The sequence below is a fragment of the Benincasa hispida genome, chromosome 7, assembly GCF_027475165.1.
Source record: "Benincasa hispida cultivar pf3 chromosome 7, pf3_genome.v1.1, whole genome shotgun sequence".
NCBI classification, from domain to species: Eukaryota; Viridiplantae; Streptophyta; class Magnoliopsida; order Cucurbitales; family Cucurbitaceae; genus Benincasa; species Benincasa hispida.
This window is the reverse complement of record NC_143484.1, coordinates 57451282-57473512: the sequence shown is the minus strand read 5'-3', so window position 1 is coordinate 57473512 and position 22231 is coordinate 57451282. Positions and strand designations below refer to the sequence as shown.

The following is a 22231-nucleotide window of genomic DNA, read 5'->3' as shown; positions in this document are numbered from 1 at the left end:
TATCAATAATAACCCATTTTTATGTCATATAATTTAGGAAAAAATAATACATGATTCAAACCTTCTTCTCATGTCTTTTTAAATGAGTTTTAGCAAAAAAAAGTATATATAGTCGTTTTAAAATATGTCTAATAAGTCCAATTTTATGTTTAACCGTTATTGAAATTTCTAGTTTCGTGTTTAATACATCCTTAATATAGTGAAGAGTTTTTAAAATTAACGAAAGCTATTTGAATTTTTGATGTATAATTTAATCTTGTGTCTAATAAAATTCAAAGATTTTAATTTTTTGGTCTAGTATGTTAGTGAATTTCTAAAAGCTAAATTACAAAAAGTATCATTGAACTTTTCCCTTTGTTTTAAAAAAGTACTCATATTATATTCCTTCAATAGTTGCAACACCATGAAATTTCATCACTTTTTCAAAACTACTTTACGGATGTAGATTTGTTACAAGATTGGAAAAATTGAGATTTAAAACAGTGTGTGAGATTTGATAATTGTCACACTTGTTCCAAGTCTCAATTTCTATCCAAAATTATAAGTAGTTTCTATTTCAAAGATAGTTTTGAAACATTTATGAAAAATCAAGTAATATTACAACTTTAAAAAAAATAAGAATATGTTTGAAACAAAGAACAAAGTTCAACAGGTTTACTTTTAGACACAAAATTGTAAGTGTTTAAGGATATATAAATATAGTAGACACTTTTCAAAGTTCCATATGAGCTTAGTTCAACGATAATTAACATGAACTTCTATTCTAAAGGTCAAAAGTTTAATTCCTATCCTTACAATCATTGTACTAAAAAAGAATCTGCTAGACACAATTATAAGTTTAGACTGATAATAAAATTAAAAATTCAAGAGTATATTAAACACAAACATGAAAATTTAAGAACTAAACTCATAACTAAAACATTAGAATTCCATTCTCTCCACTTAAGCACTCTATTATATATTATTTCTGTAAAATATATATGTATACTAACAATTAAAACTTTAAACCCAAATGTTAGAAGAATTGGAATCCAAAGATGATAAATAAATATTGAAACATAGAAGCAAAAAGAAGAATGGTGAGGAAGGAACATAAGGGAATAAAAGAGTGATGTGAGCATAGTTATCACATTTATGAAGTTCACGAGAAGGCTATAAAGGAAAAAGGGTTCACGAGCATTTGAATTAAAACTCACGTCTTTCTCCAAACTTCTTTGTTTGCTGTTTCCTTATCACATTCTATTCTCCTCATTCACTCATTTATTTTTCACAAAAACCAAAATACAAGGCATGTGCCACACTATAATTAGATCAACATCATTAATCATTACACACAATCAAATAACTTAATCAAGCATTTAGCACCCCCATTAGTTACCATTGCTTCATTTGTATCTTAATATTATGGAGTCTTTCTCAGAAAGGGAAGTATATTCCCACTTCATAACCCACATAATCAATATAGTTTTATCTTTATATTTCATTCTAAATAAATTGATGTTGAATCAATCAACTTTTTTTACTTTCTAAATTTCTAAATTCTTTTTTCAATAATCGCAAACCCAAACATAGTTTGATTGGTTAAAGTATTTTATATTCTCAACTTAGAGGTTAGAAGTTTAAATTTTGTTATCTTTCTATGTCGTTGATTTAAAAAAAAAATAATAATAAAAATTAGGTGCTTCATTGGTGACACCTATAGTGGTGCATCGCAATGGATTGTCCAATAAAATTATGACACATTGAAAATAATTTTTATTCTAAAAAATATTTTGTTTAATATTTTTTTTCTTTGTAGGTAAGAAAATGAGATGCACATGGGTAGGTATCCTAAGCCGCACCTAATCATTACCCAAAAAAATAGTAGTACTAGAATTCATCTCCATGTAGCCCCTTCAATTATATAAATATATTAGAAAAATTATGAACATATGTAACAAATTTGTGATTAAGATATTCGGGTATATTACACAATGATGAGTACAGAGCAACTTGAGATACACCCAATTAAATATATATATATATATATATGATGGAACTAATACAAACTATTGAATTTTAGGATTTTTAAAATTTTTTTATTAGACCTAAAAGGTTTAAAGTGAGTGAAGGAAAAAGTTGATAAGAGAACAAGATAACAAGTAAAATAAAAATGAGAGGCAAGTTTGTTTGTTGGGATATCACTTTATTTTAATGTGAAATATATTTTCAAATGGTTAGAAGTTTTTTTTTTCTTGGTTTTGCTGGCATTAAAAATCTTGAGATTAATTACAGTTTCTACACTTGTACCAATAGATTTAAGTCCACTTTAATTTGTGCCTGCATTTTGAAATGCTTCAAACTTTGTCGGTACACTATGTTTGTTACATGTAATAGTTCTTTATTGATGGGTGTTAAATAAAAAATAACAACAAATATAACAAGCGGTCTCAAATTATTAGTGAATATAATATAATATTAAAAAAATTACAGATATGGCAAAATTTAGAGCTATCTAGAGAGGCTTAAGGCTATATTGTTACTAAGTCTATCAATAATTTGAATCTATCACAAATAGATTTTACTGTATTTATAATTATTTAAACATGTTATTATACGCTCATTCATTAATTTTAAGAGTACTATCCATTGCAATTATCCTCAATAAAAACAAAAAAAAATGACATTAACTTATTTGACATCATAGAAGAATACATTTTTAATATCCATTAACCACCCTTACGAATTTAATTATTTAAAACAAGTACAATAGGAAATTTTAAAAAGTTAATCATATGGAGATTGAAGTTGTCAACGTAAAAATATAAAAGCAAATTGCGTTCTTCAAATATATAATTGAGTAAATGTATTAAATGGTACCTAATCTATAATTTTTTTTCTCAATTGGATCCTTAATCTTTAAAAAAAATAATTTTATCTGCAATATATTGATTTTTTTCACTTACATTTTGTCGTAGAAAAAATGTTCCAATTATTTTTAATAAAAGCTTGACCCATCATTAAATTATATTTTATTAATATATTTGAACATGTGGATATATCATATGGAAAAAAATCACCTTTGTACAACCCAAACTTCACGCATATGAAAATCTATCGTGTGACATTTTTTTAGAAAAAATATATATCTTTTTATAATGTAAGGAAATGGGTTGCACCTTTTCATTGTCCAGACAATACTTCGGTATATTCCAAGATTTACCCATATTTATGCACCTATCTCATCACATACAATAATAAATTAAAATATTTTATTAAAAAAAAGTAAAAAGAATATTCAATATATGTGATAAATTATGATTGAACAATTTAATAAAATACAAAAAGATAAATATAAACCTAAGATAGACCTAAATATTTTTCAATCATATAAATATGTCACTTGAGATAAACAAATTTTTTGGTTGGTGGACAAAGTGCATATTAAATCTATTTCCATTTGTACTAAAAATGCTATAAAACAATAATTCAAATGATACATCAATTTTACTTATTTATTTTTGTAACTAAAAAAGTCAATTTATTTAAGAGTATATTTGCTAATAATTGGAGTCCATTATGGGCTTGACATGAGTAAGGTAAGACATAATTGGGTTTTAATTTTATAGTTACGAGAGCAAGATGAAATAGAGAATTAGGGAATTAGCCAATAACTAAACAGTAAAAAGACAGATGTAAAGACAACAATATTCAGGAGCCTAGCTAGCCACAGAGATGTATACATCTAAAAAGCTTTAAATACTCAGAGTCACAGCAACCACTTTTTAATTAAGTATTTCTTCCCAATCAAATTAACTTCCCTTCTCTATTTCATGTCATTTTCACACAAACAAAACAATAGCAACATGGAGGAGAAGGTCTAATTAAGAGCATAACAACAACAAAGAAAGAAAAACTCAAAAGTGACAACCAAATGACATGACATAAGATTCCTTTAGAAATCCAAAAACTTAAATTGATGAATTAAGGTAAATTTAATATTATATCAATATTTTAACACAATCTAAACCATTAGAAAAATTTTAAATATACGACTTGGGACATTGAGTTGTATCCCCCAAAACCATGGGTGAAAAAAAATTCTATTTTAGTATTGGTTATCTCACTTCAGTATAAAGGATTACTCCTTTCAAGCAAATGTCTTTGCGAAATTTTATGCATATATAATATACATCCTTTTTGCTTTATTGCTTGAGACACACTCGCAAACTCTCTAAAGGACGTAAGTCATTCATAAATAAAAAATACTCTGACTTTTTTTATGAAGAAAGAAATTATTCGAGAAAGCCACTCAATTTTCACAGACAATTTTGAACCTCGAAGATGTATGAAAGAAAAATTCTAAAGGTACCTCAAACTTGTATCCAGTGATTAGTATGAACCAATTATATTGCAATAGTCTCATTGAATAATTTTTTCAGTCATAATGTAGTGGGGAAAATTTTGGGAGAGAGAAGATTGGCCCGTGATAGTTGCATGTGACTATAATGAGCTGAAATATTTCAGTGCCTGCCCTTCGTTCTTTTACCCTTATAGACCCACACAATCACATGTCCTGATTTCGTCTTTTATCTTTTAACTCCTCAATTATATGCTTAATTAATCATTTCACTTCCAAATATTACAGATAAACCAGACATATCCTAGATGGTGAATCAGACAACCAGGTACGACCAATGTACAAAAGAATCTTGGCTAATTTTCATACATCTGGTTCTGGGTTACTTAGACGACGTCGTGTTGTGTGTCATAAGAACTAAGCACTGCTAGTTCATTATTTTAACTAGACTTTGGTAAGTGTGTGTGTGTGTATATATATATATATATATATTTAAGTTACAAGCTCCATCAGCAAATTACAAGACACGTGGCCAAATACATGGAGTATTGGGTAATAGTTAGTTTAAAATCAAAATGATAGCTTTGCTTAGTTTCTGTGGCTTGGCTTCTCCATGCATAGACTACTGACGCTAGCTCTGAAGTCCCTTTCTCTATTTAAACAACCCCAAACTACTTTGTCTCTCTAAAAACTAAATTTATCTTTCTATCTATCTTTCTTTCTTCTTCTCTCTTTCAAATGTACATGAAAATGAAAGGGATAAGTTTCAGAGGGCTCACATTTATGTGTCTGGTGGCATTTCTTGTCTGGTCTTCTAGTTTGGAGGGCTGCCATGGAAGAGCCACAAGCAAGCATTATTGGAGGAAGAACAGAGTGGCTTCGCCTGCACTCTCCTCCAAGAAAGGGAAGGCTCACGGCCACGGTGGCTCTCACAAAGGCAACCACCATGGTAGTGCATCAAAGACAAAGCCACCACCGTCTCGTAAGACACCGCAACCGCTGCCACCGCCAGTTGCTAAGCCGAAACCAGATATCCCTCGCAGTCCACCACCCCAGAAGGGGGGTCATTCTTCCATTTTTAACGTGCTGGATTTTGGAGCTAAAGGCGATGGAGAAACTGATGACACTAAGGTGAAACATTAAATCTTTATCTTAATAAAAATAGTTATGAACTTACAATTGCACATTATGTGTACGTGTGGTGGAAATGGTATTTTACGGGGAAGGGAAATGGGAAAGGTAGGGTGGGCCCATCTAGAAAGACGGAATCTCGTTATGGCAGTTGGGTCAGGATGTGAGCAAGAATAATTGGGCGGAGTAGACAGCATCCTGAAAACTAACGCCAAACAGTTGAAAAAGTCTCTTTTACCGTCAGTAAACAGATGTAACAGTAAAATAATCTTGTATATCGCAGGCATTCCAGGACACATGGACAGCCAGTTGCAAGGTGGCAGCATCAACCTTCATCGTCCCATCAAAATACGTCTTTTTAGTAGGCCCCATCTCCTTCTCTGGTCCGTACTGCCAGCCCAATATCGTATTTCAGGTATCTAATCTTTCATTAATGTCTGATTTTAAAATGATTAAAATTACTTTTATCATATTTAAAATCACTTCAAAATATACGTTTCATCATTTAAAATCAATTCAACGTTTAATTTTATACTTTTAAATACAATTTTCATAATATTAAAATTGATTTGGAATGATTAAAAGCATTTTTTAAAATGATTTTTTTAAAAAAAAAATCGAAACATGCTATAAGCTTTTTGCATCAATACTACAAATTACTCTCACTTTAATCTTGTGTCAATTTTATCTTTCTAGTTTTCAATCAATTTTTTGGATGATTCATGATACACGTACCAATCCAACCAATTGACATGAAATTAGCAATTTCTTATTAAAATTACGTTTTCCATCGAAATTAATCTATTCTCTATGAGAGAGTTAATAGAACTGCAACTGTTACTGTTTTTTTTTCATTTAAAAAAAAAGTTGGACGGGACAATCATTGCACCGACGGACTTCAAAGTTTGGGGTAAAGGTCTATTGCAATGGCTACAATTCACAAAGTTGAAGGGGCTAACGATCCAAGGAAATGGAGTTATTGATGGAAGGGGTTCAGCATGGTGGCAAGTTTCACCTTATGATGATCCCATTGAGGATGAATTCAAACAACTTATTCCACTCAACAGCACTCTAAAAGAAAAGCCACCAGCCCCGGTAACTCACCCATCTTCAAACTCCACATTATGGTATCTAAGAATTTTCTGCTGCATTTTCTCTAAATTCAGACTAAAACATATGGCAGGCAAGAAGTGAGCTTGAGGGAAAGATGCCTAGGATCAAACCAACGGTAAGCGACATACTAGATCCCTAAATTTCTTGAGCTCAGACCCCTTGACACGGCTCTGTTCTTTTGTTGTACAGGCTTTGAGGTTTTATGGAAGTTTTAACGTTACCGTCACTGGCATAACAATTCAGAACAGTCCTCAATGCCACCTGAAGTTCGACAATTGCATTGGAGTCTTAGTTCATGATTTTTTTGTTTCATCTCCAGGTGATAGTCTCAATACTGATGGAATTCATCTGCAGAATTCCAAGGATGTGCTAATCTACAGCTCCACTCTCTCTTGTGGTATGAATTATTTGGCATAGAATCATTATCTTTTGTAATTCTAGATCTTATTGTCATTTTGACCATAGTGGGGCATGGTGTCATTACATGAAAGACTGAGACCTGCATATATAAGAACCAATCAGTTCTAAAAACTATTGGAAAACTCAATGACATCAACCAATGGATTAGTTTTATCAATTTGGATGGTTCCGGTGAAAACATAAAGAATTTTAACCCTCCCTTATCATCGCCATTGTCCAGCAACCATATGCAAGACGTGAGGCAAATAGATCGTTCCCCAATCTTCTCCTATTTCTTTGCTATCATTCATGTAACTTGAAGTTCTAAACCAGACTAACTTATGCACTAATCTTACAAAAACAACAACCTAATCCTACAGCATTTGGTCATAAGAAAACTCAATTCCCCCCCCCCCCAAAAAAAAAAAAAAAAAAAAAGATGAAAACTGACTGCTAGGTTTGATCTCATACACAGGTGACGACTGTATTTCAATACAAACTGGATGCTCAAATGTGTATATACATAATGTCAATTGTGGGCCAGGACATGGAATCAGCATTGGAAGTCTGGGGAAGGATAACACAAAGGCTTGTGTTTCTAACATCACTGTCCGGGATATAACTATGCATAACACAATGACTGGTGTCAGAATTAAAACGTGGCAGGTATGCATTCAAAACACAATTCATTTTAGGATTAACTCATCAATGGTGCTAGTCTTGATCAGTTAAGTAAATGCTTTATTTTGCATTAGTCTGTTATCTTGAGGAAGATAGAAACCTATAAGCAACATGCACTGTAATATCAAACCAGCTCTCTCAAAATTCATTCCAGACTGTGCATCTGCAGGGTGGATTAGGTTTTGTACAAGGAGTCCTCTTCTCAAATATTCAGGTTTCCGAGGTTAAGATACCAATAGTTATAGACCAATTCTACTGTGACAAAGCCAAATGCTCAAACCAAACTTCAGCTGTGGCTCTATCAGGAATAAACTATGAAAGAATAAGAGGTACTTACACAGTAAAGCCAGTACACTTTGCCTGTAGTGATAATCTGCCATGTGCAGATATATCACTAACTGCAATTGAGCTGAAGCCACTGCAAGAACTCTATCATTTATACGGGGCCTTCTGCTGGCAAACTTTTGGAGAGTTGAGAACTCCTACTGTCCCACCAATTGACTGTTTGCAAATTGGGAAGCCATCAAGCAACCAAATTCAGTATGATTTTGATTCTTGTTGAGTGTGAAGTCGATAATTATTGGTGTAATTCACTTGTGTGGTTGGCATGATTTTCCAACCCCTTTTCACACATGAGCCTATGCTTTGTACATTTTAGTAGTCATGGTTCATAAGATTACTCTGTAAAAGTTATAGTTCGGCCCATTGAGATACAGGCATGTTGCTTTGGCTAGAATGCAGTAGTAGAATGCTGCTTCTTTGTCATAGTACGCTTCATTGGGTGATTTCATACTAAAGGCTCTATGAAGGTTTTTAATAGATCCATCTCTTTGTATTTCAAAATTTTGCAATTTAATATAAGTTGAACTAAAATCCTATGTCATACCGAGAAGTAAAATGCATACGATGTAACAAAGAATCTAAAAATCACGATAACTCGTAAGGTAAATATCATTCAAAAGAACACCCTGACCAACTAATAGTAATAAAATTCTGGAAATATCCCACACTTTTTTCAAGTTTGAAACTGGACCAAACATCTTCTATGATAGTTTTATTTAACTTCCAAGAATCAGGATCCACTCTTGTCCACCCCACTAATCTACTAAGAGATTTCGCTTGCCTAATCTAGCTCCAATAAAAAATCTCCAAGTTGTTCAACTAGTTCATATTTGGGAATGTTCAGACTAACTTACACACATCTCAACTATTCTCACAAAACAACTAACTCTAACACACTTGGTTGTCAATGAAATTCATAGAATATTAAATTCTAGATATGTGATCATCATGCCTTAAGTCCATTCCTTCTAAGCCCTTTATTATTTACCTTGTCTCTATTTATAAGTCGATACGAGATATCGACTCATGGAACCAATCATAATTTTAAAGGAACAAACCTAGAGACTATAGTACTTCTCCCTAATGATTTTGTCTGATCTTCACGGAAACAATGAAAAGAGAAACAAAGATACATAGTCAGACAAAAACAAACACATCGAATGGATGGAGAATCTTCGATGCTCCCATTACCAGAGTGAAACAACCATCGAAACCACACAGATACTACTTCTACTCAACAGAACCTTCTTGAGCAAAATGGATCATTGGCAGTAGCATGATCAAACATATCTCTCGCTAACCACGAAGTCCAAAAGGATTACGTATACATACGATTCAAACATAGTACTGAATTTAGGAGAATCCTAGTGAAATGGCAGTAAAGAAGCATAGATGAGTAAAGGGACTACAGACTGACCTCGATTGCAGTGGATAGACGATAGGAGAACCCAGGCCACATCAATGGCTATGATTTGACCCGATCTGCGATGCCCCTGTGTTTCTCTCCAATCAAGCGGTGGCGGCAGATTATAAATCCGAGAATCAAAATACAAATACACCCTTCATCGCAAATGGCCGCTTTGTTACAATTTCTGCGGGCTTTTAGGTCGGAGCAGATCCTCCACTCCCCGGTTCCTCCCTCTCCCGCCTTTTCTTCCCGCCCCCGTCCAGTGTTAAAGAATAATCCCAGTTTTGAGACATACTAATCCATGATAATGTAAAGAGTGTTCTCCATTAATTTTGTTGTTGTTTACGTGGCATCTACTCTCTATGGTTATTGTTACATATTGTTACTTATTACCAATAGGATTAGGCAGTCAAAATGTATAGTGCTGTAAAAAAAACAATCCAATTATATTTGTGATTCAAGACTATTAAGATTCATCTATCAATAAAAATCTCATTTTGATTACATTAATTTTCAGTAAACATGATCTCAATGGCTATCGCCCGTATGATAATTATTTGGCTTTTTTATTTTTTATTTTTTTTATATTAAACTTATAAACACCTCTACCATTTCTAGATTTTTTACCCATTTAGTAATCATTTGATTTTTTGTTTTTAGTTTTTTGAAAATTAAGCTAAGCATACAAACACCTCTGCCACCTCTAAATTTATTGCTTTGTTATCTACTTTATACTTATGTTTTCAAAAATCAAACCAATTTTTGAAAACAAAAATCATTTTAAAAACTTGTTTTTGTTTTTAAAATTTGTCTAATAATTCATACTTAAGAAAGATGTAGATTATTGTAATAAATATAAAAAAAATATAGGTTTAACTTAAAAAAATAAAAAAATAAAACTAAACACAAAAAAAATGAAATGATTAACAAATTGTGAAGATGTTGAATCGAATATCAAAACAATAATGAAAAGGAAGAAGAAGAATGACACAATGAAATTATAGTGGTTTGACTTAGAGTCTACATTCTCTTTGAATCAAAGAGAGGAATTTCATTACAGTTGAGATGGTTTACAGATTTCGTTCTCCTCCTCAATGCTGAAGGACTGAACTATTTATCAAGCTTTTTGGATTTATCACGCAAAAGGTACAGAGACCGTTAGGAGGAATATTCTAATAACAAAACTTGTTACAACAATTTTAGTCCAGCAAAAGTCCAAAAAAAAATAACAAAAGCCCAAGAACATAAGTTTGAAAGTCACTACAAAATGGGTATAGCCCAACAAACACCCTCTTGATGAACAAATTCAGCTGCTTGCAAAGAAAACCAACTCTGATTCGGTTCTTCAAAAATCAGAATGTGAAACAAACATCCCTGAGCTTCAGCAAGCTGTAGAGATATTCAAAACGATCAAATGCAACAGTTCTAGTCAACATGTCAGCAGGGTTATGAGAACCATCAATTTTTTGTAAAACAACCTTGCCTTCTTAAACAAACAGTTTTAGTCAACATATCAGCAGGGTTGTGAGAACCATCAATTTTTTGTAAAACAACCTTGCTTTCTTAAACAATTTCTCTAACATAATAGAGTCTTACATCTATATGCTTGGTATTGTCATGAAAAGTAGGATTTTTTGAGATAGCTAGTTCACTTTGACTATCACAAAACAATTTGATAGAACAAGATATCGAACACATCTCATAGATCAACCTTTAAGCCAAACTGATTCTTTGGTAACATCTGCCAAAGCCATATACTCTACTTCAGTGGAGGACAAAGTTACCACTGATTGAAGGGTTGATTTCCAACTGATAGTATTGCCAAATAATATAAAAACATATAATGTGAGAGATCTTCGTCTATCAGAATCAATTGCATAATCTGAGTCAACATATCCAACAATCGTATCAACAGAATCATCACTTTTAGAATACAACAGTCCCTTATTTACAGAGCTTTTTATATATCTCATCACCAATTTGGAAGTCTTCCAATGAGTTTTACCTGGATTACTCATAAATCTGTTGATGACACTCATTGAATGAGCCAAATCTGGTCTACTAGAAATCATTTCATACGTAAGACTTCCTACAAGATTGGCATAAGGTATCAGTTTCATACCATTTTTATCTTTTTCAGTAGAAGGTGACTAATTAATTGACAATTTAAAATGTTGAGCAAGTGGTATTTTAACAGATTTGCATTCCTCCAAATTAAAACGTTTGAGAACTTTTTCAAAATAATCAGCTTAAGAAATGAATAAAGAACAACTTTGTTTATCTCTAGTGAGATCATACCTAAAATCTTCTTGGCCAATCCCAAATCCTTCATTTCAAACTTGTCTTTCAATTGAAGTTTAAACTTCAAAATCTTAGAAGAATCATTAGATGCAATGAGATATCATCAATGTATAGTAATAAAAGAACAAAGATCTTTTGATTAATTGTTTTGTTGTAGACACAAGTATCAAAAGAATTTTTAATGAAGCCCATTGAAGCTATAAAACTGGCGGAATACTTGTTCCATTGTCTAGAAAACTGTTTAAGGCTATATATAGATTTTTGCAAATGGCATACCATATTTTCTTTTCCAGTTTGTTCAAAACTCGGAGGTTGCTTCATATAAATGTTATCATCTAAGGTTCCATACAAGAAAGTTGTAGTAACATCCATTTGTTCAAGTTCTAAATCAAATTGTACCACTAAGGATAATAGAACTCTAATAGATGTGCGTCTGACAACCGGAGAGAAAACTTCACTATAATCAATGCCCTCCTCTTATGTGAAACCTTTGGCTACAAGTCATGCTTTGTAGCGAGATTTTGAAAACCTTGTATGCCTGGTTTAATATTAAAAATCCATTTACAATCAACAATCTTCTGATTTTCTGGTCTATCTACTAACACCCACGTAGAATTCTTATTTAAAGAACTCATTTCAGAATCCATTGCTTCTAACCATCTTTCTCTATCTCTTGAGTTGATAGCTTGTTTATAAGTACTGGGTTCTGGTGGTGAATTTTCTTCAAAACAATTTAAAGAAAAACTAACAAAATTAGCTTCATCATATCGAACAGGTGGTCGAATGACCCTTTCTACCTATCTCTAACTAACTGATAAGACTATATGGTTTAAGGATCTGGTATTTGAGTGTTAACAATGGAACGACCTCCCTCTAAATTTGGTATTGAAGGAAATCGGACATGAGGATTTCCATGAGCAGTGGAAGGATCGTTCCAAATTTCATTCGTATATGAACATTCACAATTACAGTACACAAACGGAAACAACGGGCTATGCGCAAAACAGAAGCATGCTTTTTTTTTTTTTTTAAGATAAAGGGAAGAACAAACAAACCTTTGAAGACTCATCTTCAATACCCTTGATCACGAACGCTCGAACAATCAGCAACACTGCAACTCTCCAATGCTCGAACACTTCGACCACTACACTACATGATCAATAGGAATCTTGAACACAACAAACACTCAGATCACGAACACAGCGAACGGCCTCCACAGAACCTCGACTAGTGTCAAGTTGAGTATGACACCACCACAAAGATTACCTTGGTATTCTCGATGTGAGAATCTAGAGTGTGGGTTGTGTGGACTTGGTTAGAGGCAGAGACTGAAGGAGAACAATCGTGCAAATGATTGAGCAAGTGGAAGATGTCAAAGCCTATTGTATAGGACGATGCCCAATCGTTTAATAAAAGCTATGTGATCGTCTAGCTAAAGCTATGCGATCGTTTAGCTCATCGGCCAGCTGAGTGTCTATCGTATATAAACACTCCACGAACATCTAGTCTCTCCAAGCTATCGTTTAATAAATCTTATTTACTTGACAAGCTTTTTATGAGAACTTTTCAAAATTGGAAATCTCAAATTAACAACTACTAAAATTAAGAAAACTTTTTTCCTTTTATCTCACCGTTACCATGAAAACTACCAACAACCTCCCACTCAATTGGTTATTAAAGAAAAAGAGATAATTATTCAATAATTAATATTATTATAAATATAAATGATAATCAAATTATCATATTATATTTATAACCTATAGTTTTAATATTTCATCTCATGAAACATACAAACCATTGCTCTTTTTCTATTTCATGACACTTAATATAAATCTCATTTACATTAACCCTCCACTAGATGTATCTCATACACCATACCGATCATATCATATATAATCGAATTATCTTTTGTCAATTTGAACATTTCAAATCAAAACCAAGAATTGATCCTCAACTTGAATCCATTTAGCTACCAAGAAGACCTTATGGACCTGTAGCTCGAAGCTCAATGGTACATGAATAATTGACTAAACTCTTTAGTCATGGGATCCATCATTGATAACTTGTAGAAATACAAGTTATTTATATCACCTTATCTAGATATTGTGGCCAAAAGTTAGTGTATATGCGCCGATTGTATGAAAATTAGCTTAGAATTACAATAATTATAAATGATAGCAATTACACCCACTAACACCATAAAGATGGAAGACAAGCCGAATTTTACTTTGTTTTGCAGGAAACCAAGTCACCGCTTGCGCTCAAGGCTCATGAGAAGTTGATCAACGCATCTCTGTCACATTGTGCCCGTCAATCAATAATGAAGACACGATTACTACAATGACGGTGCAATGTGACAGTCGATCCAGAGCTGACTTTCAACCGTATGCAGTAATAAAAATAACACCGTATGCGAACTCACGATTGAAAGATGCAGCTGAGCAATGAAAAAGCGGAGGATTAAGACACGTGTACCACTAACGGTTGTGCAGAATTGACAATCTGATTGCATAATAGAAGGAATAATATCCTTCCATTTTCGAAATTACCATAACAATCAGTGGGGACCACAAGGCCGGAGTCAAAGACTTGCACCTATAAATACCCCATAGATTTTAGAGAAAACTTATGCTACTTGATACGGGGCGAATTGCTGCTAAAGTGTTGAGAGAAAAGGCTGAGCTGAATGCTTAATTGAAGAAATCCGAGAAGAAGACAAGACAAGGCCGAGAGGTGAGTCTCAGATCTATTCTGTCAAATACCCGATTTGAAGCTCTGTGTAAAGACCCCTGCTACCGGTTGAGCAAGCCTGAGAGGGAAGCTCTTCCTATCATCAGATCCATCCAATCCGGCAAGTAGATCTCCATCGAATCAGTGCCAAGACGTTGGCGCTTGTTTGTATCTGTTCTATTTCTTTCATCGTTGTATTTCACTTTCTCTTTGTCTCTTCATTCACACACCATGTATCAAACGCTTAATAGATATATTAAATGTTTCGATAGCTTTCATATTCCATTCTCTGTCTATTTACGCTCACCCATTAATCACTTTCTTCATGATGTTTTCTTAATTCCCTAATAGTTAATATGAATTAAACAAGTACTTAATCTGTGTTAAAGATATAAAATGCATTTAGCTAAGGCATGCTAGACGGCATCCTCATCTGCAAGAGTATAAGTGAAGATGCCATTCTGATCTATCGAGAGAAGATTAAAAGAATGCGTTAACTAAAGTGAGTAGTACTTCCAGACATGGAAGCAACCTTGCGTTCATTACATTAGTCTCTGTCTCACCACAGACATGTGAGAGCGCGGCTGATAACTGAAAGGTGTACGCCAAGGGAAGAGCAGAACCGTATTTATAGCTTCAGCACAATTGAGAACTTGCGTTGTTTATATTATTTATCTTTCTCTTTCTATTATGTTCATAAGATTTGTCGCTGCATCCCATGTTCTTTGCATAACCTTCACAGCCAGCCTTGACCCCAGCATCGTGTATCAAGAAGCATGTATCTTGTATCATCTAGCTTAGGTTTACTGTATCTTATTTTCATTATCACATCTTTATTGCTTTCATTTACTTTACCGCAATTTTATATACTTGTACACAAAACATCCTTTTTAAAGATTGAAAAACCTACCACAATAACCTAAAACAGTCCCTGTGTTCAACCTCGGATCACACCGAGAAACTTGCGGTGGAATTACACTTGGTTCCATCGTAAGGAAACTTGTGACAATGCATGGCTTACTACGTGAGCATCCATAATTAACGCATATCTAGCAGTAGTATAGCATCATTTCGCGCATAGCATAGAACATCATCAATCATAACTATCAACGTCCCCAAAAAAACAACAAGTTTATGGCGTCGTTGTCGGGGACTGGTTAACAGTTTATTGCTTGAGTGTGTTTTTGGTATTTTGCTAGACAGATCTCATTGTACTGGCTGTTCATCGTGGAGAGCAGCCTGACGGTTTATGAGTCCTGGTGCTGAACCAGAATTCGAAGCTGACCCTGAGATTGAGCGTACTTTCCGCACAAAGGCATGTCAGAACCGAATTAGGCGAAAGAAGGCAGCCAGCATGGCGGACAACAATGATAATGCGGTATTGGTTGTGAACCAAGGGGTTGTTCGATCGGCTCAGGATTCTGTCTTCCTAGCGACTGATCGCAATATCCCAATGCGTGATTATGCGGCACTCAATTTGTATGACTTTTCGCCTGGAATCTCGAGGCCGATTGTGGAGGAGAACACACGTTTTGAGATTAAGTCGGTCATGCTGCAGATGATTCAAAATGTCGGGAAGTTCGAGGGTCTACAAGGTGAAGACTCACACGCCCATCTAACCAGCTTTATCGAGATATGCGGCAATTTTTCCTTACCTGGCGTGACCCTAGAGAATATAAGACTGTATTTGTTCCCCTACACCTTGAGGGACGAGGCTAAGAGGTGGGCTTACTCACTGGAGCCAAATAAGATTACTTCATAGGAGCAACTGGTGGAGCGGTTCATAAAGAAGTTCTTCCCACCTACCGTCAACGCAAGGCGACGAAATGATGTGTTGAACTTCTAACAGATGGAGAATGAGACCCTAAGCACCGCCTGGGTGCGATTTAGGAGACTGGTGAAAAACTACCCGCATATCGGGATCCCCGATTACATCTTGATGGAAACGTTTTATAATGGCCTAAACAGAGCAACGCAGACTATTACTAATGCCTCCACGGTAGGAGGTTTTATGGATAAGACATACACAGTGGCTAAAGTCATCCTTGACCGCATCTCGCGGAATATGGATGACTGGATCGACGATGGATATGGAGGTCGAGGCACCGAGAGAAGGAAAAATGAAACAACCATTGTCCTTGCGGAGACAATCACCACGTTGGCCGCTCAGATGGCCGTGGTGACCTCGATCCTCCAATCAATGGCAATTAACCAAGGAGCCATTGCTCAATAATCAGCGCAACCTGCTACATCGACTCAGGTGGCCGCAATCAGTTGCGTCAATTGTGGAGGGGCTCACGGAGCTGACATGTGCCCATTGAACCTTCAGCAAGTGTGTGCTATCCAGAACAATCCCTTCAGCAACACCTATAACCCGGGCTGAAGGAGTCATCCTAACTTCAGTTGGGGAGGCAATCCCAACCTAGGAGAGCCAGTTAACCATCAAGAGGGCAGTAGAGGGAATCCGCTTTTTCACCACAATCAAGGGCAATCAAGACCGCACAACCAGCAACCATCATCATCTAACACCTCGGGAAGCTCGTTGGAGACGCTGCTGAAACAATATATGGATAAAAATGATGCAGTGATACAAGCACAAGCGTCTTCAATAAGGAATCTGGAGATCCAAGTGGGCCAGCTGGTCTCTGAGCTAAGAAGTCAAACACCGGGAACATTGCCCAGCAATTCAAAAGCCCCAGGATCTACAGGAAAAGAGCAATGTCCTTAAGACATTGAGCAGGCAAGTTTGGTCGCCTGCGGAGATGTGGATTGCGATCACTCATGACAACACAATTTTCAGTCCATATGTCAATACTATGTTTAATGCTTTATTAAATTGTTGTCTCTTTAAATTTTGAATTTTGTCTTTAATTCTTCATTTAATTTTGACTTTATGAATTTATTTCCTCATTTATTTCTTTGCATTTAATTTTGTCTCGTCTTTAATTCCTTGACTTTTTCTGTAATTAATGTGTTGAGCAAAATGGTGAATGATTGAGTAATAAAGAGAGAATTTATTGCTGCAAGTCATAGAACTTGCGTTGATGAAAAAATATATAATAAAAATAATAAAACAATTAACAACAGGTATGCAAGGCGACAATGGACGCATCTCAAACCAATAAGGAATGCTTTGCGTTCACCTAACTCAACTATATTGAGTTAAGGGGTGTGTTGTGCTCGTATATGTCCTTTGCCCGTCCTTAGCTGAATGCACTATGTTGAGGCATCCTCCAGAAATGCGTTGGTTAAGGGGTGTGTTGTGGGGATATATGCGTTGTTGCCCGTCCTCTGCGAAAATGCAGTTGCGTTGGTGAGCACAGTGCATTAATCTTTATCTTGCGTCCATTCAAATAAAATATTAAAGAAAATTCTTTTTGTAATTTGGGAGAAGTCCAATCGTTTCGTATCCCCAAGCAATTATGACTTGGCAGACGAAAGGACAGCTTTATCTAAAATTCCATAAATGAGGGAGGTGGAACGACGCGCCTGTTGAGCTGCTCGAGGCCTGTCGCCGCAAAAATCGCATTGGGCTCGCCACGGCCCAACTTATAAATAAGACATTCTCCCTCATTGGTAAACCTTTACCTCATTTTGGCATTCTGAAACCCTAGCGCTTTGCACCCAAACCTTTATTTCTTCCCCAGCAGCTCAAGCATTTTACCAGACCTTTCTCAAGTTTGTATCCATGGCTGACCAAACTCCCACCCAATCTGCTTCACCTTTCACACCTGACCAAGTAGCCATGCGAGAGGCAGCATTCCTGGCTGCTAGTCGCAGACTTGCCGCCCAAGCCCACACTGTCCCGAGACTCGCCGGGAGAGGCCGGTGAAACCCTCTATCCGTTAGGCCTCCTTTGTTCAAGAGAAGAGGAAGCACCGAAAGCATGCCTACGCCAACACCTGTCATCTCAATTAAAAGTGAAAGGAAGAGACGTGATAATATGGAGGTGTTTGGCAAAATTCTGAGTACCTTGGAGCAAGGAGGTGGACTGCCTCAGGCAGGGGTTGTAAATAAACTACTGCCTATGGAGGAGGAGACGGTGGGGGTAAAGGATGGAGTAGTGGTGGCGGAGGAAGTGGTGGTTGAAGAAGAAGAGACGGGAAGAGGCGTTTTGGCCCTTGAGATTCCTGAGGTGACTGGCAACATAGAAGCCTATGACGGACCTCCAAGAAAAGAAGAAGAAGAGATTACGAGAAAAGAAAGAGAAGAAGAAGAGATTGCGATAGAGAAGGTTAAGGAAGGCGAGGTTGCGTTGGAGAAAGTTGCGGGGGAAGCACAACCAGAAGTGGTTGATGAAAAGAAGAAGAAGAAGAAGAAGAAGACTAAGGGAAAGAAGGCTAGGGAGTCTGAATCTTCCCATCATCGCAAAGAAAAGAAGAATAAAGAGAAAAAGGATGATAATGAAGATGAGGAGGCCAGGAAGGAAAGAAAGAAAAAGGAGAAACAAGAAAAGAAAATGCGACGGCGTGAAGAGAGGCGCTTGAGAAAAGAAAAGGAAGCGAAACATAGGGCTGCGAGCCCTGGTGGAGAATCAACCTCCGTAAGGGAGGACAGGGGGGAAACGGCAAAGTTGATGGAATCGGCGCAACCCATACCAACGTAACAAGTTGCGACCGATGAAGGAGAAGAAGCAGAAGGAACCCCCCTAATGTGGCGTCGCAGGGAGAATGCGCCGCAAGGGTCCACAATTGACCCTCAAAAATTAATTTTGGCATTGGAAGAGGAGGAGAGAAAAAGAAAAGAAGAGAAAGAGAAGCAAGAAAAGATGGAGAGGGGCAAACTCATCATCGCAGAGGGGAATAGAAGAAAAAGATTGGAGATTGAAGAAATGTGAAGCAACAATGAGCTTGCCCGCCTTGCGAGAGAAGAAAGAGAAGGAGAAGAAGAAGAGAGGAGGAAGAAGGAGGAACGGTGTCTATTGCTGGCCTCTGAGCAATTCGAAGAAGAATTTGCGAGAGAAGAAAGAGAAGAAGAAGAAGAAGAGAGGAGGAAGAAGGAACACGAGTACAGATTGTTGTTGGAGAAGATGAGGAAGAAGCGCGAAGCCAATAAGCGGCGCTTATATAAGAGCAAGGGCAAAGAACTCGCAGAGCGCGAGAAAGAAGAACAACACAAGGAGGGGGAAAGGAAGGAAAGACAAGCAGCCCGCCTTGCACTGGCAAAAGGAAAGACTATAGCAGAAAGCAGCGAACCCGTGGCAGCTAAGAAGCGCTCATCAAAGAAAAAGGAAAATGATGATATGTTGATCGAGATGGGCTTCTTTCCTACGTTGAATCCACTACCTGACCTCATCACGAGCGTAATTATGGAACATGGGTGGGACACATTCTGCCAGTGCCCATCATCATCATGCCTCAGGTGGTGCGAAGCTTTTACCGTGGGCGTCTTCATGGAAACAGGGATGCGATGACCTTTAAAGGAGAAACAGTATCCTTCAGCGCAAGGGACATCAGCGAAATTTATCAGATGAAGGACAACCCTGATGCACCAAGGAATAAGATTATTGATGATCCCACAGAAGAATAGATGGATGATGCGTTGAGGGTATTAACGCAACCGGGCACGAAGTGGTCGGTCTCACTCAAAGGCATCCGTACCTTGGAGTCCAAGTCCTTGCTACTTGAGGGAAGGCTCTGGGTCTACTTGGTTAAGAGGCGGCTTGATCCAAACAACGCATGACATAACTATATCAAGGGATCGGGTCATGGCCGCATACTGCATAGCCCGCGGCATTCCTATTGACGTAGGGCAGTTGATCGCAAGGCAGATCAGAGCATTAGTGGGGCATGTTCGGGGTAGTATTTCTTCCCGTGGATTATTTCAAGTCTATGCCTATCTACGGGTGTAGGCGTTGATAAGGAGCCCATGCCAGAAGTCCACGGCCTCATCAACATAAAAATCTTAAGGATGATCCTCAAAGATTCTCCACACTGCCTCGAGCTGCCAGCAAAGAGGCCTACGATCGATTTGAATGCGTCTCAAGAACCAAGGCCCAAAAGACAGCGAAGAGAAGATAAGGGAAAAGAGAAGGTCCAGGAGTCACCAACGCAAGATCTAGAACCTCTGGACCCTCTTCCCTTAGTTATCCGGCCTCTAAGCCCTCCGAGCCCGACAGCGCAACCCTCTTCCCCCTTGCACGAACATTTTACAAACTCTTATTGTCCCCAAATCTCCTATGATTTATCCAGTAGCCCCCATCTCACCATCAGCTTCATCACCGCAACCCACCATTCCACCGCCGCATGTTGATGACCCACACGATTTGGGTGAAGGCACCTTTTGTAACACCCCACACCTTTTTATTTATTTATTATTAATGTAAAAATTTTCCCCTTTTCAGTATTTGTCCTTAGTTGAGGGGCATGTTTGGAATTCCGAATTTAAAGTATGAATTCGAGGATTTAAGTGTTGTCATGGAATTTATTCACAAAATTTTCAATTTTCAAATGCAATTTAAAAAGTTATGGCAGGAATTAATTATTTTTGGAAAAAGAAAAGGGATTAAATAGTATAAAGTGGGTTAAGGAAAGGATTTAATTAAAAATATACTATTTTCCTTTTATTATTATTATTTTTTTATTAGTTTTCTTTAAAAATAAAAAGGGCACCCCCATCTTCATCCCGAGCCGCTCCTCACAGCCGTCCCTCACAGCCGCCGCCAGTCACGAATCACAGCCGCCCAGATTGGACGTTGAACGTCCGCCGTCAGCCACGAATCCCAGTCGCTCGCATCCCTTTCTCTCTCGGCGACCCAAACTGCGCGACCTCTCCCTTCTCAATCGCGTGTCCACGCCTCGCCTCGCCGCCGGCCCTTCGCACGCCTTTGCTCATGTTGTGACGATCGTAGTCGACTCTCAGCCGTCCACGGGTGCCAGATCGAAGATCGTGGGTTCGACGTCGTTGATCCGTTTTGTCGTCTGGCGTCGCTTCTTCGTCCAACGTCGCCTAGCTCCTACCGTCGTCGCGGTTGCTGTCACACCTCTTTTGGGTAAGATTCTTAGTTTTAGGTGTTTTCCTGGGAGTTTAGGTGTGGTTTGTTTTGGAATAATTTTGGGTTAAAATCCGTTAAGTTTGGACTTGCAGAAGCATTATTCAGAGGATCTTGAGGACGTTGCTCATCGAGGAGGAGACTGATTTTTCGTCAGGAATTGTTAAGTTTGGGTGAGTAGTTGGGCTGTTTGTCTTTTGGGTTAAGGGTACCTATAAGAAAATTAAGTTACTAATTTGGGACTAAAATCATGTTCAGATTGGCGTTTTGGTATGAGTTCTAAAATCTGCTAAGAGGAAATATTGAAGTCGAAATCTTGCGAGTTTTGTTTGGGTAAGTTTTGGTGACCGTCTGATTTAAATTTTTATGTTGGGTCATGATTCCAAAGACTGAAATTTAGTATTATGTCTGTATTAGGGGACTTAATTCAAGGTTTATTTTTTTTTTTTAAGAGCATTAGCTTAGATTAATATTTGAACTTGACTTCGAGGTAAGTAATCTTATCACTGAAACTGCCCACGGGTCAGGCTCTAGTTGTATGCTAGCATGATAAGTATATGTTATGGTAAATGTTAGCATGTTGATTGACAGTATGACTTGAATCAAAGTATGTTCTGGCACAAATTCTGATTTATTTACATGCACACCTGAGTGCTTGATCGTTAGTATGTGATAGTATGTGTTTTCATATGTCGATGTCTAATCTGCTGGCGTTGAGGCTTACTGTATGTTGTGGCTTTATGATATAAGTTATACATGGATGATGTATAATATGTTGTTAAGAGTTATGGGTATG

At 36.8% G+C, this 22231-nt stretch overlaps 2 protein-coding genes and 1 long non-coding RNA gene across 3 annotated transcripts; 2 read left to right on the top strand and 1 right to left on the bottom strand.

Moving 5' to 3' along the window:
- The first annotated feature begins 4936 nt into the window (after positions 1-4936).
- Positions 4937-8482, top strand: LOC120082192 (polygalacturonase At1g48100-like). The gene is made up of 7 exons (XM_039037459.2): positions 4937-5470; positions 5754-5885; positions 6338-6565; positions 6654-6698; positions 6773-6980; positions 7458-7648; positions 7833-8482. Exons 1-7 carry the CDS (start codon positions 5078-5080, stop codon positions 8223-8225), a joined length of 1590 nt encoding a protein of 529 aa, XP_038893387.1. The 5' UTR covers positions 4937-5077; the 3' UTR covers positions 8226-8482.
- Positions 6290-9670, bottom strand: LOC120082193 (uncharacterized). The gene is made up of 2 exons (XR_016530963.1): positions 9423-9670; positions 6290-7082 (listed from the first exon to the last, which is right to left on the bottom strand). It is a non-coding gene; the product is annotated as an uncharacterized LOC120082193 (long non-coding RNA).
- A 6128-nt stretch (positions 9671-15798) lies between these two features.
- On the top strand, positions 15799-16206 carry LOC150035280 (uncharacterized). Its single transcript, XM_090315297.1, has one exon. It carries the CDS (start codon positions 15799-15801, stop codon positions 16204-16206), a length of 408 nt encoding a protein of 135 aa, XP_090171423.1.
- The last annotated feature ends 6025 nt before the right edge of the window (positions 16207-22231 follow it).

Excerpts from the sequence above, each read along its gene's own strand:
- LOC120082192 (XM_039037459.2), top strand. The coding sequence starts at position 5,078 with ATGTACATGAAAATGAAAGGGATAAGTTTCAGAGGGCTCACATTTATG. Across the intron at positions 5,886-6,337 it reads AGCCCAATATCGTATTTCAG|TTGGACGGGACAATCATTGC; the intron begins GTATCTAATCTT and ends TTAAAAAAAAAG. Across the intron at positions 7,649-7,832 it reads TCAGAATTAAAACGTGGCAG|GGTGGATTAGGTTTTGTACA; the intron begins GTATGCATTCAA and ends GTGCATCTGCAG.
- LOC150035280 (XM_090315297.1), top strand. The coding sequence starts at position 15,799 with ATGGCGGACAACAATGATAATGCGGTATTGGTTGTGAACCAAGGGGTT.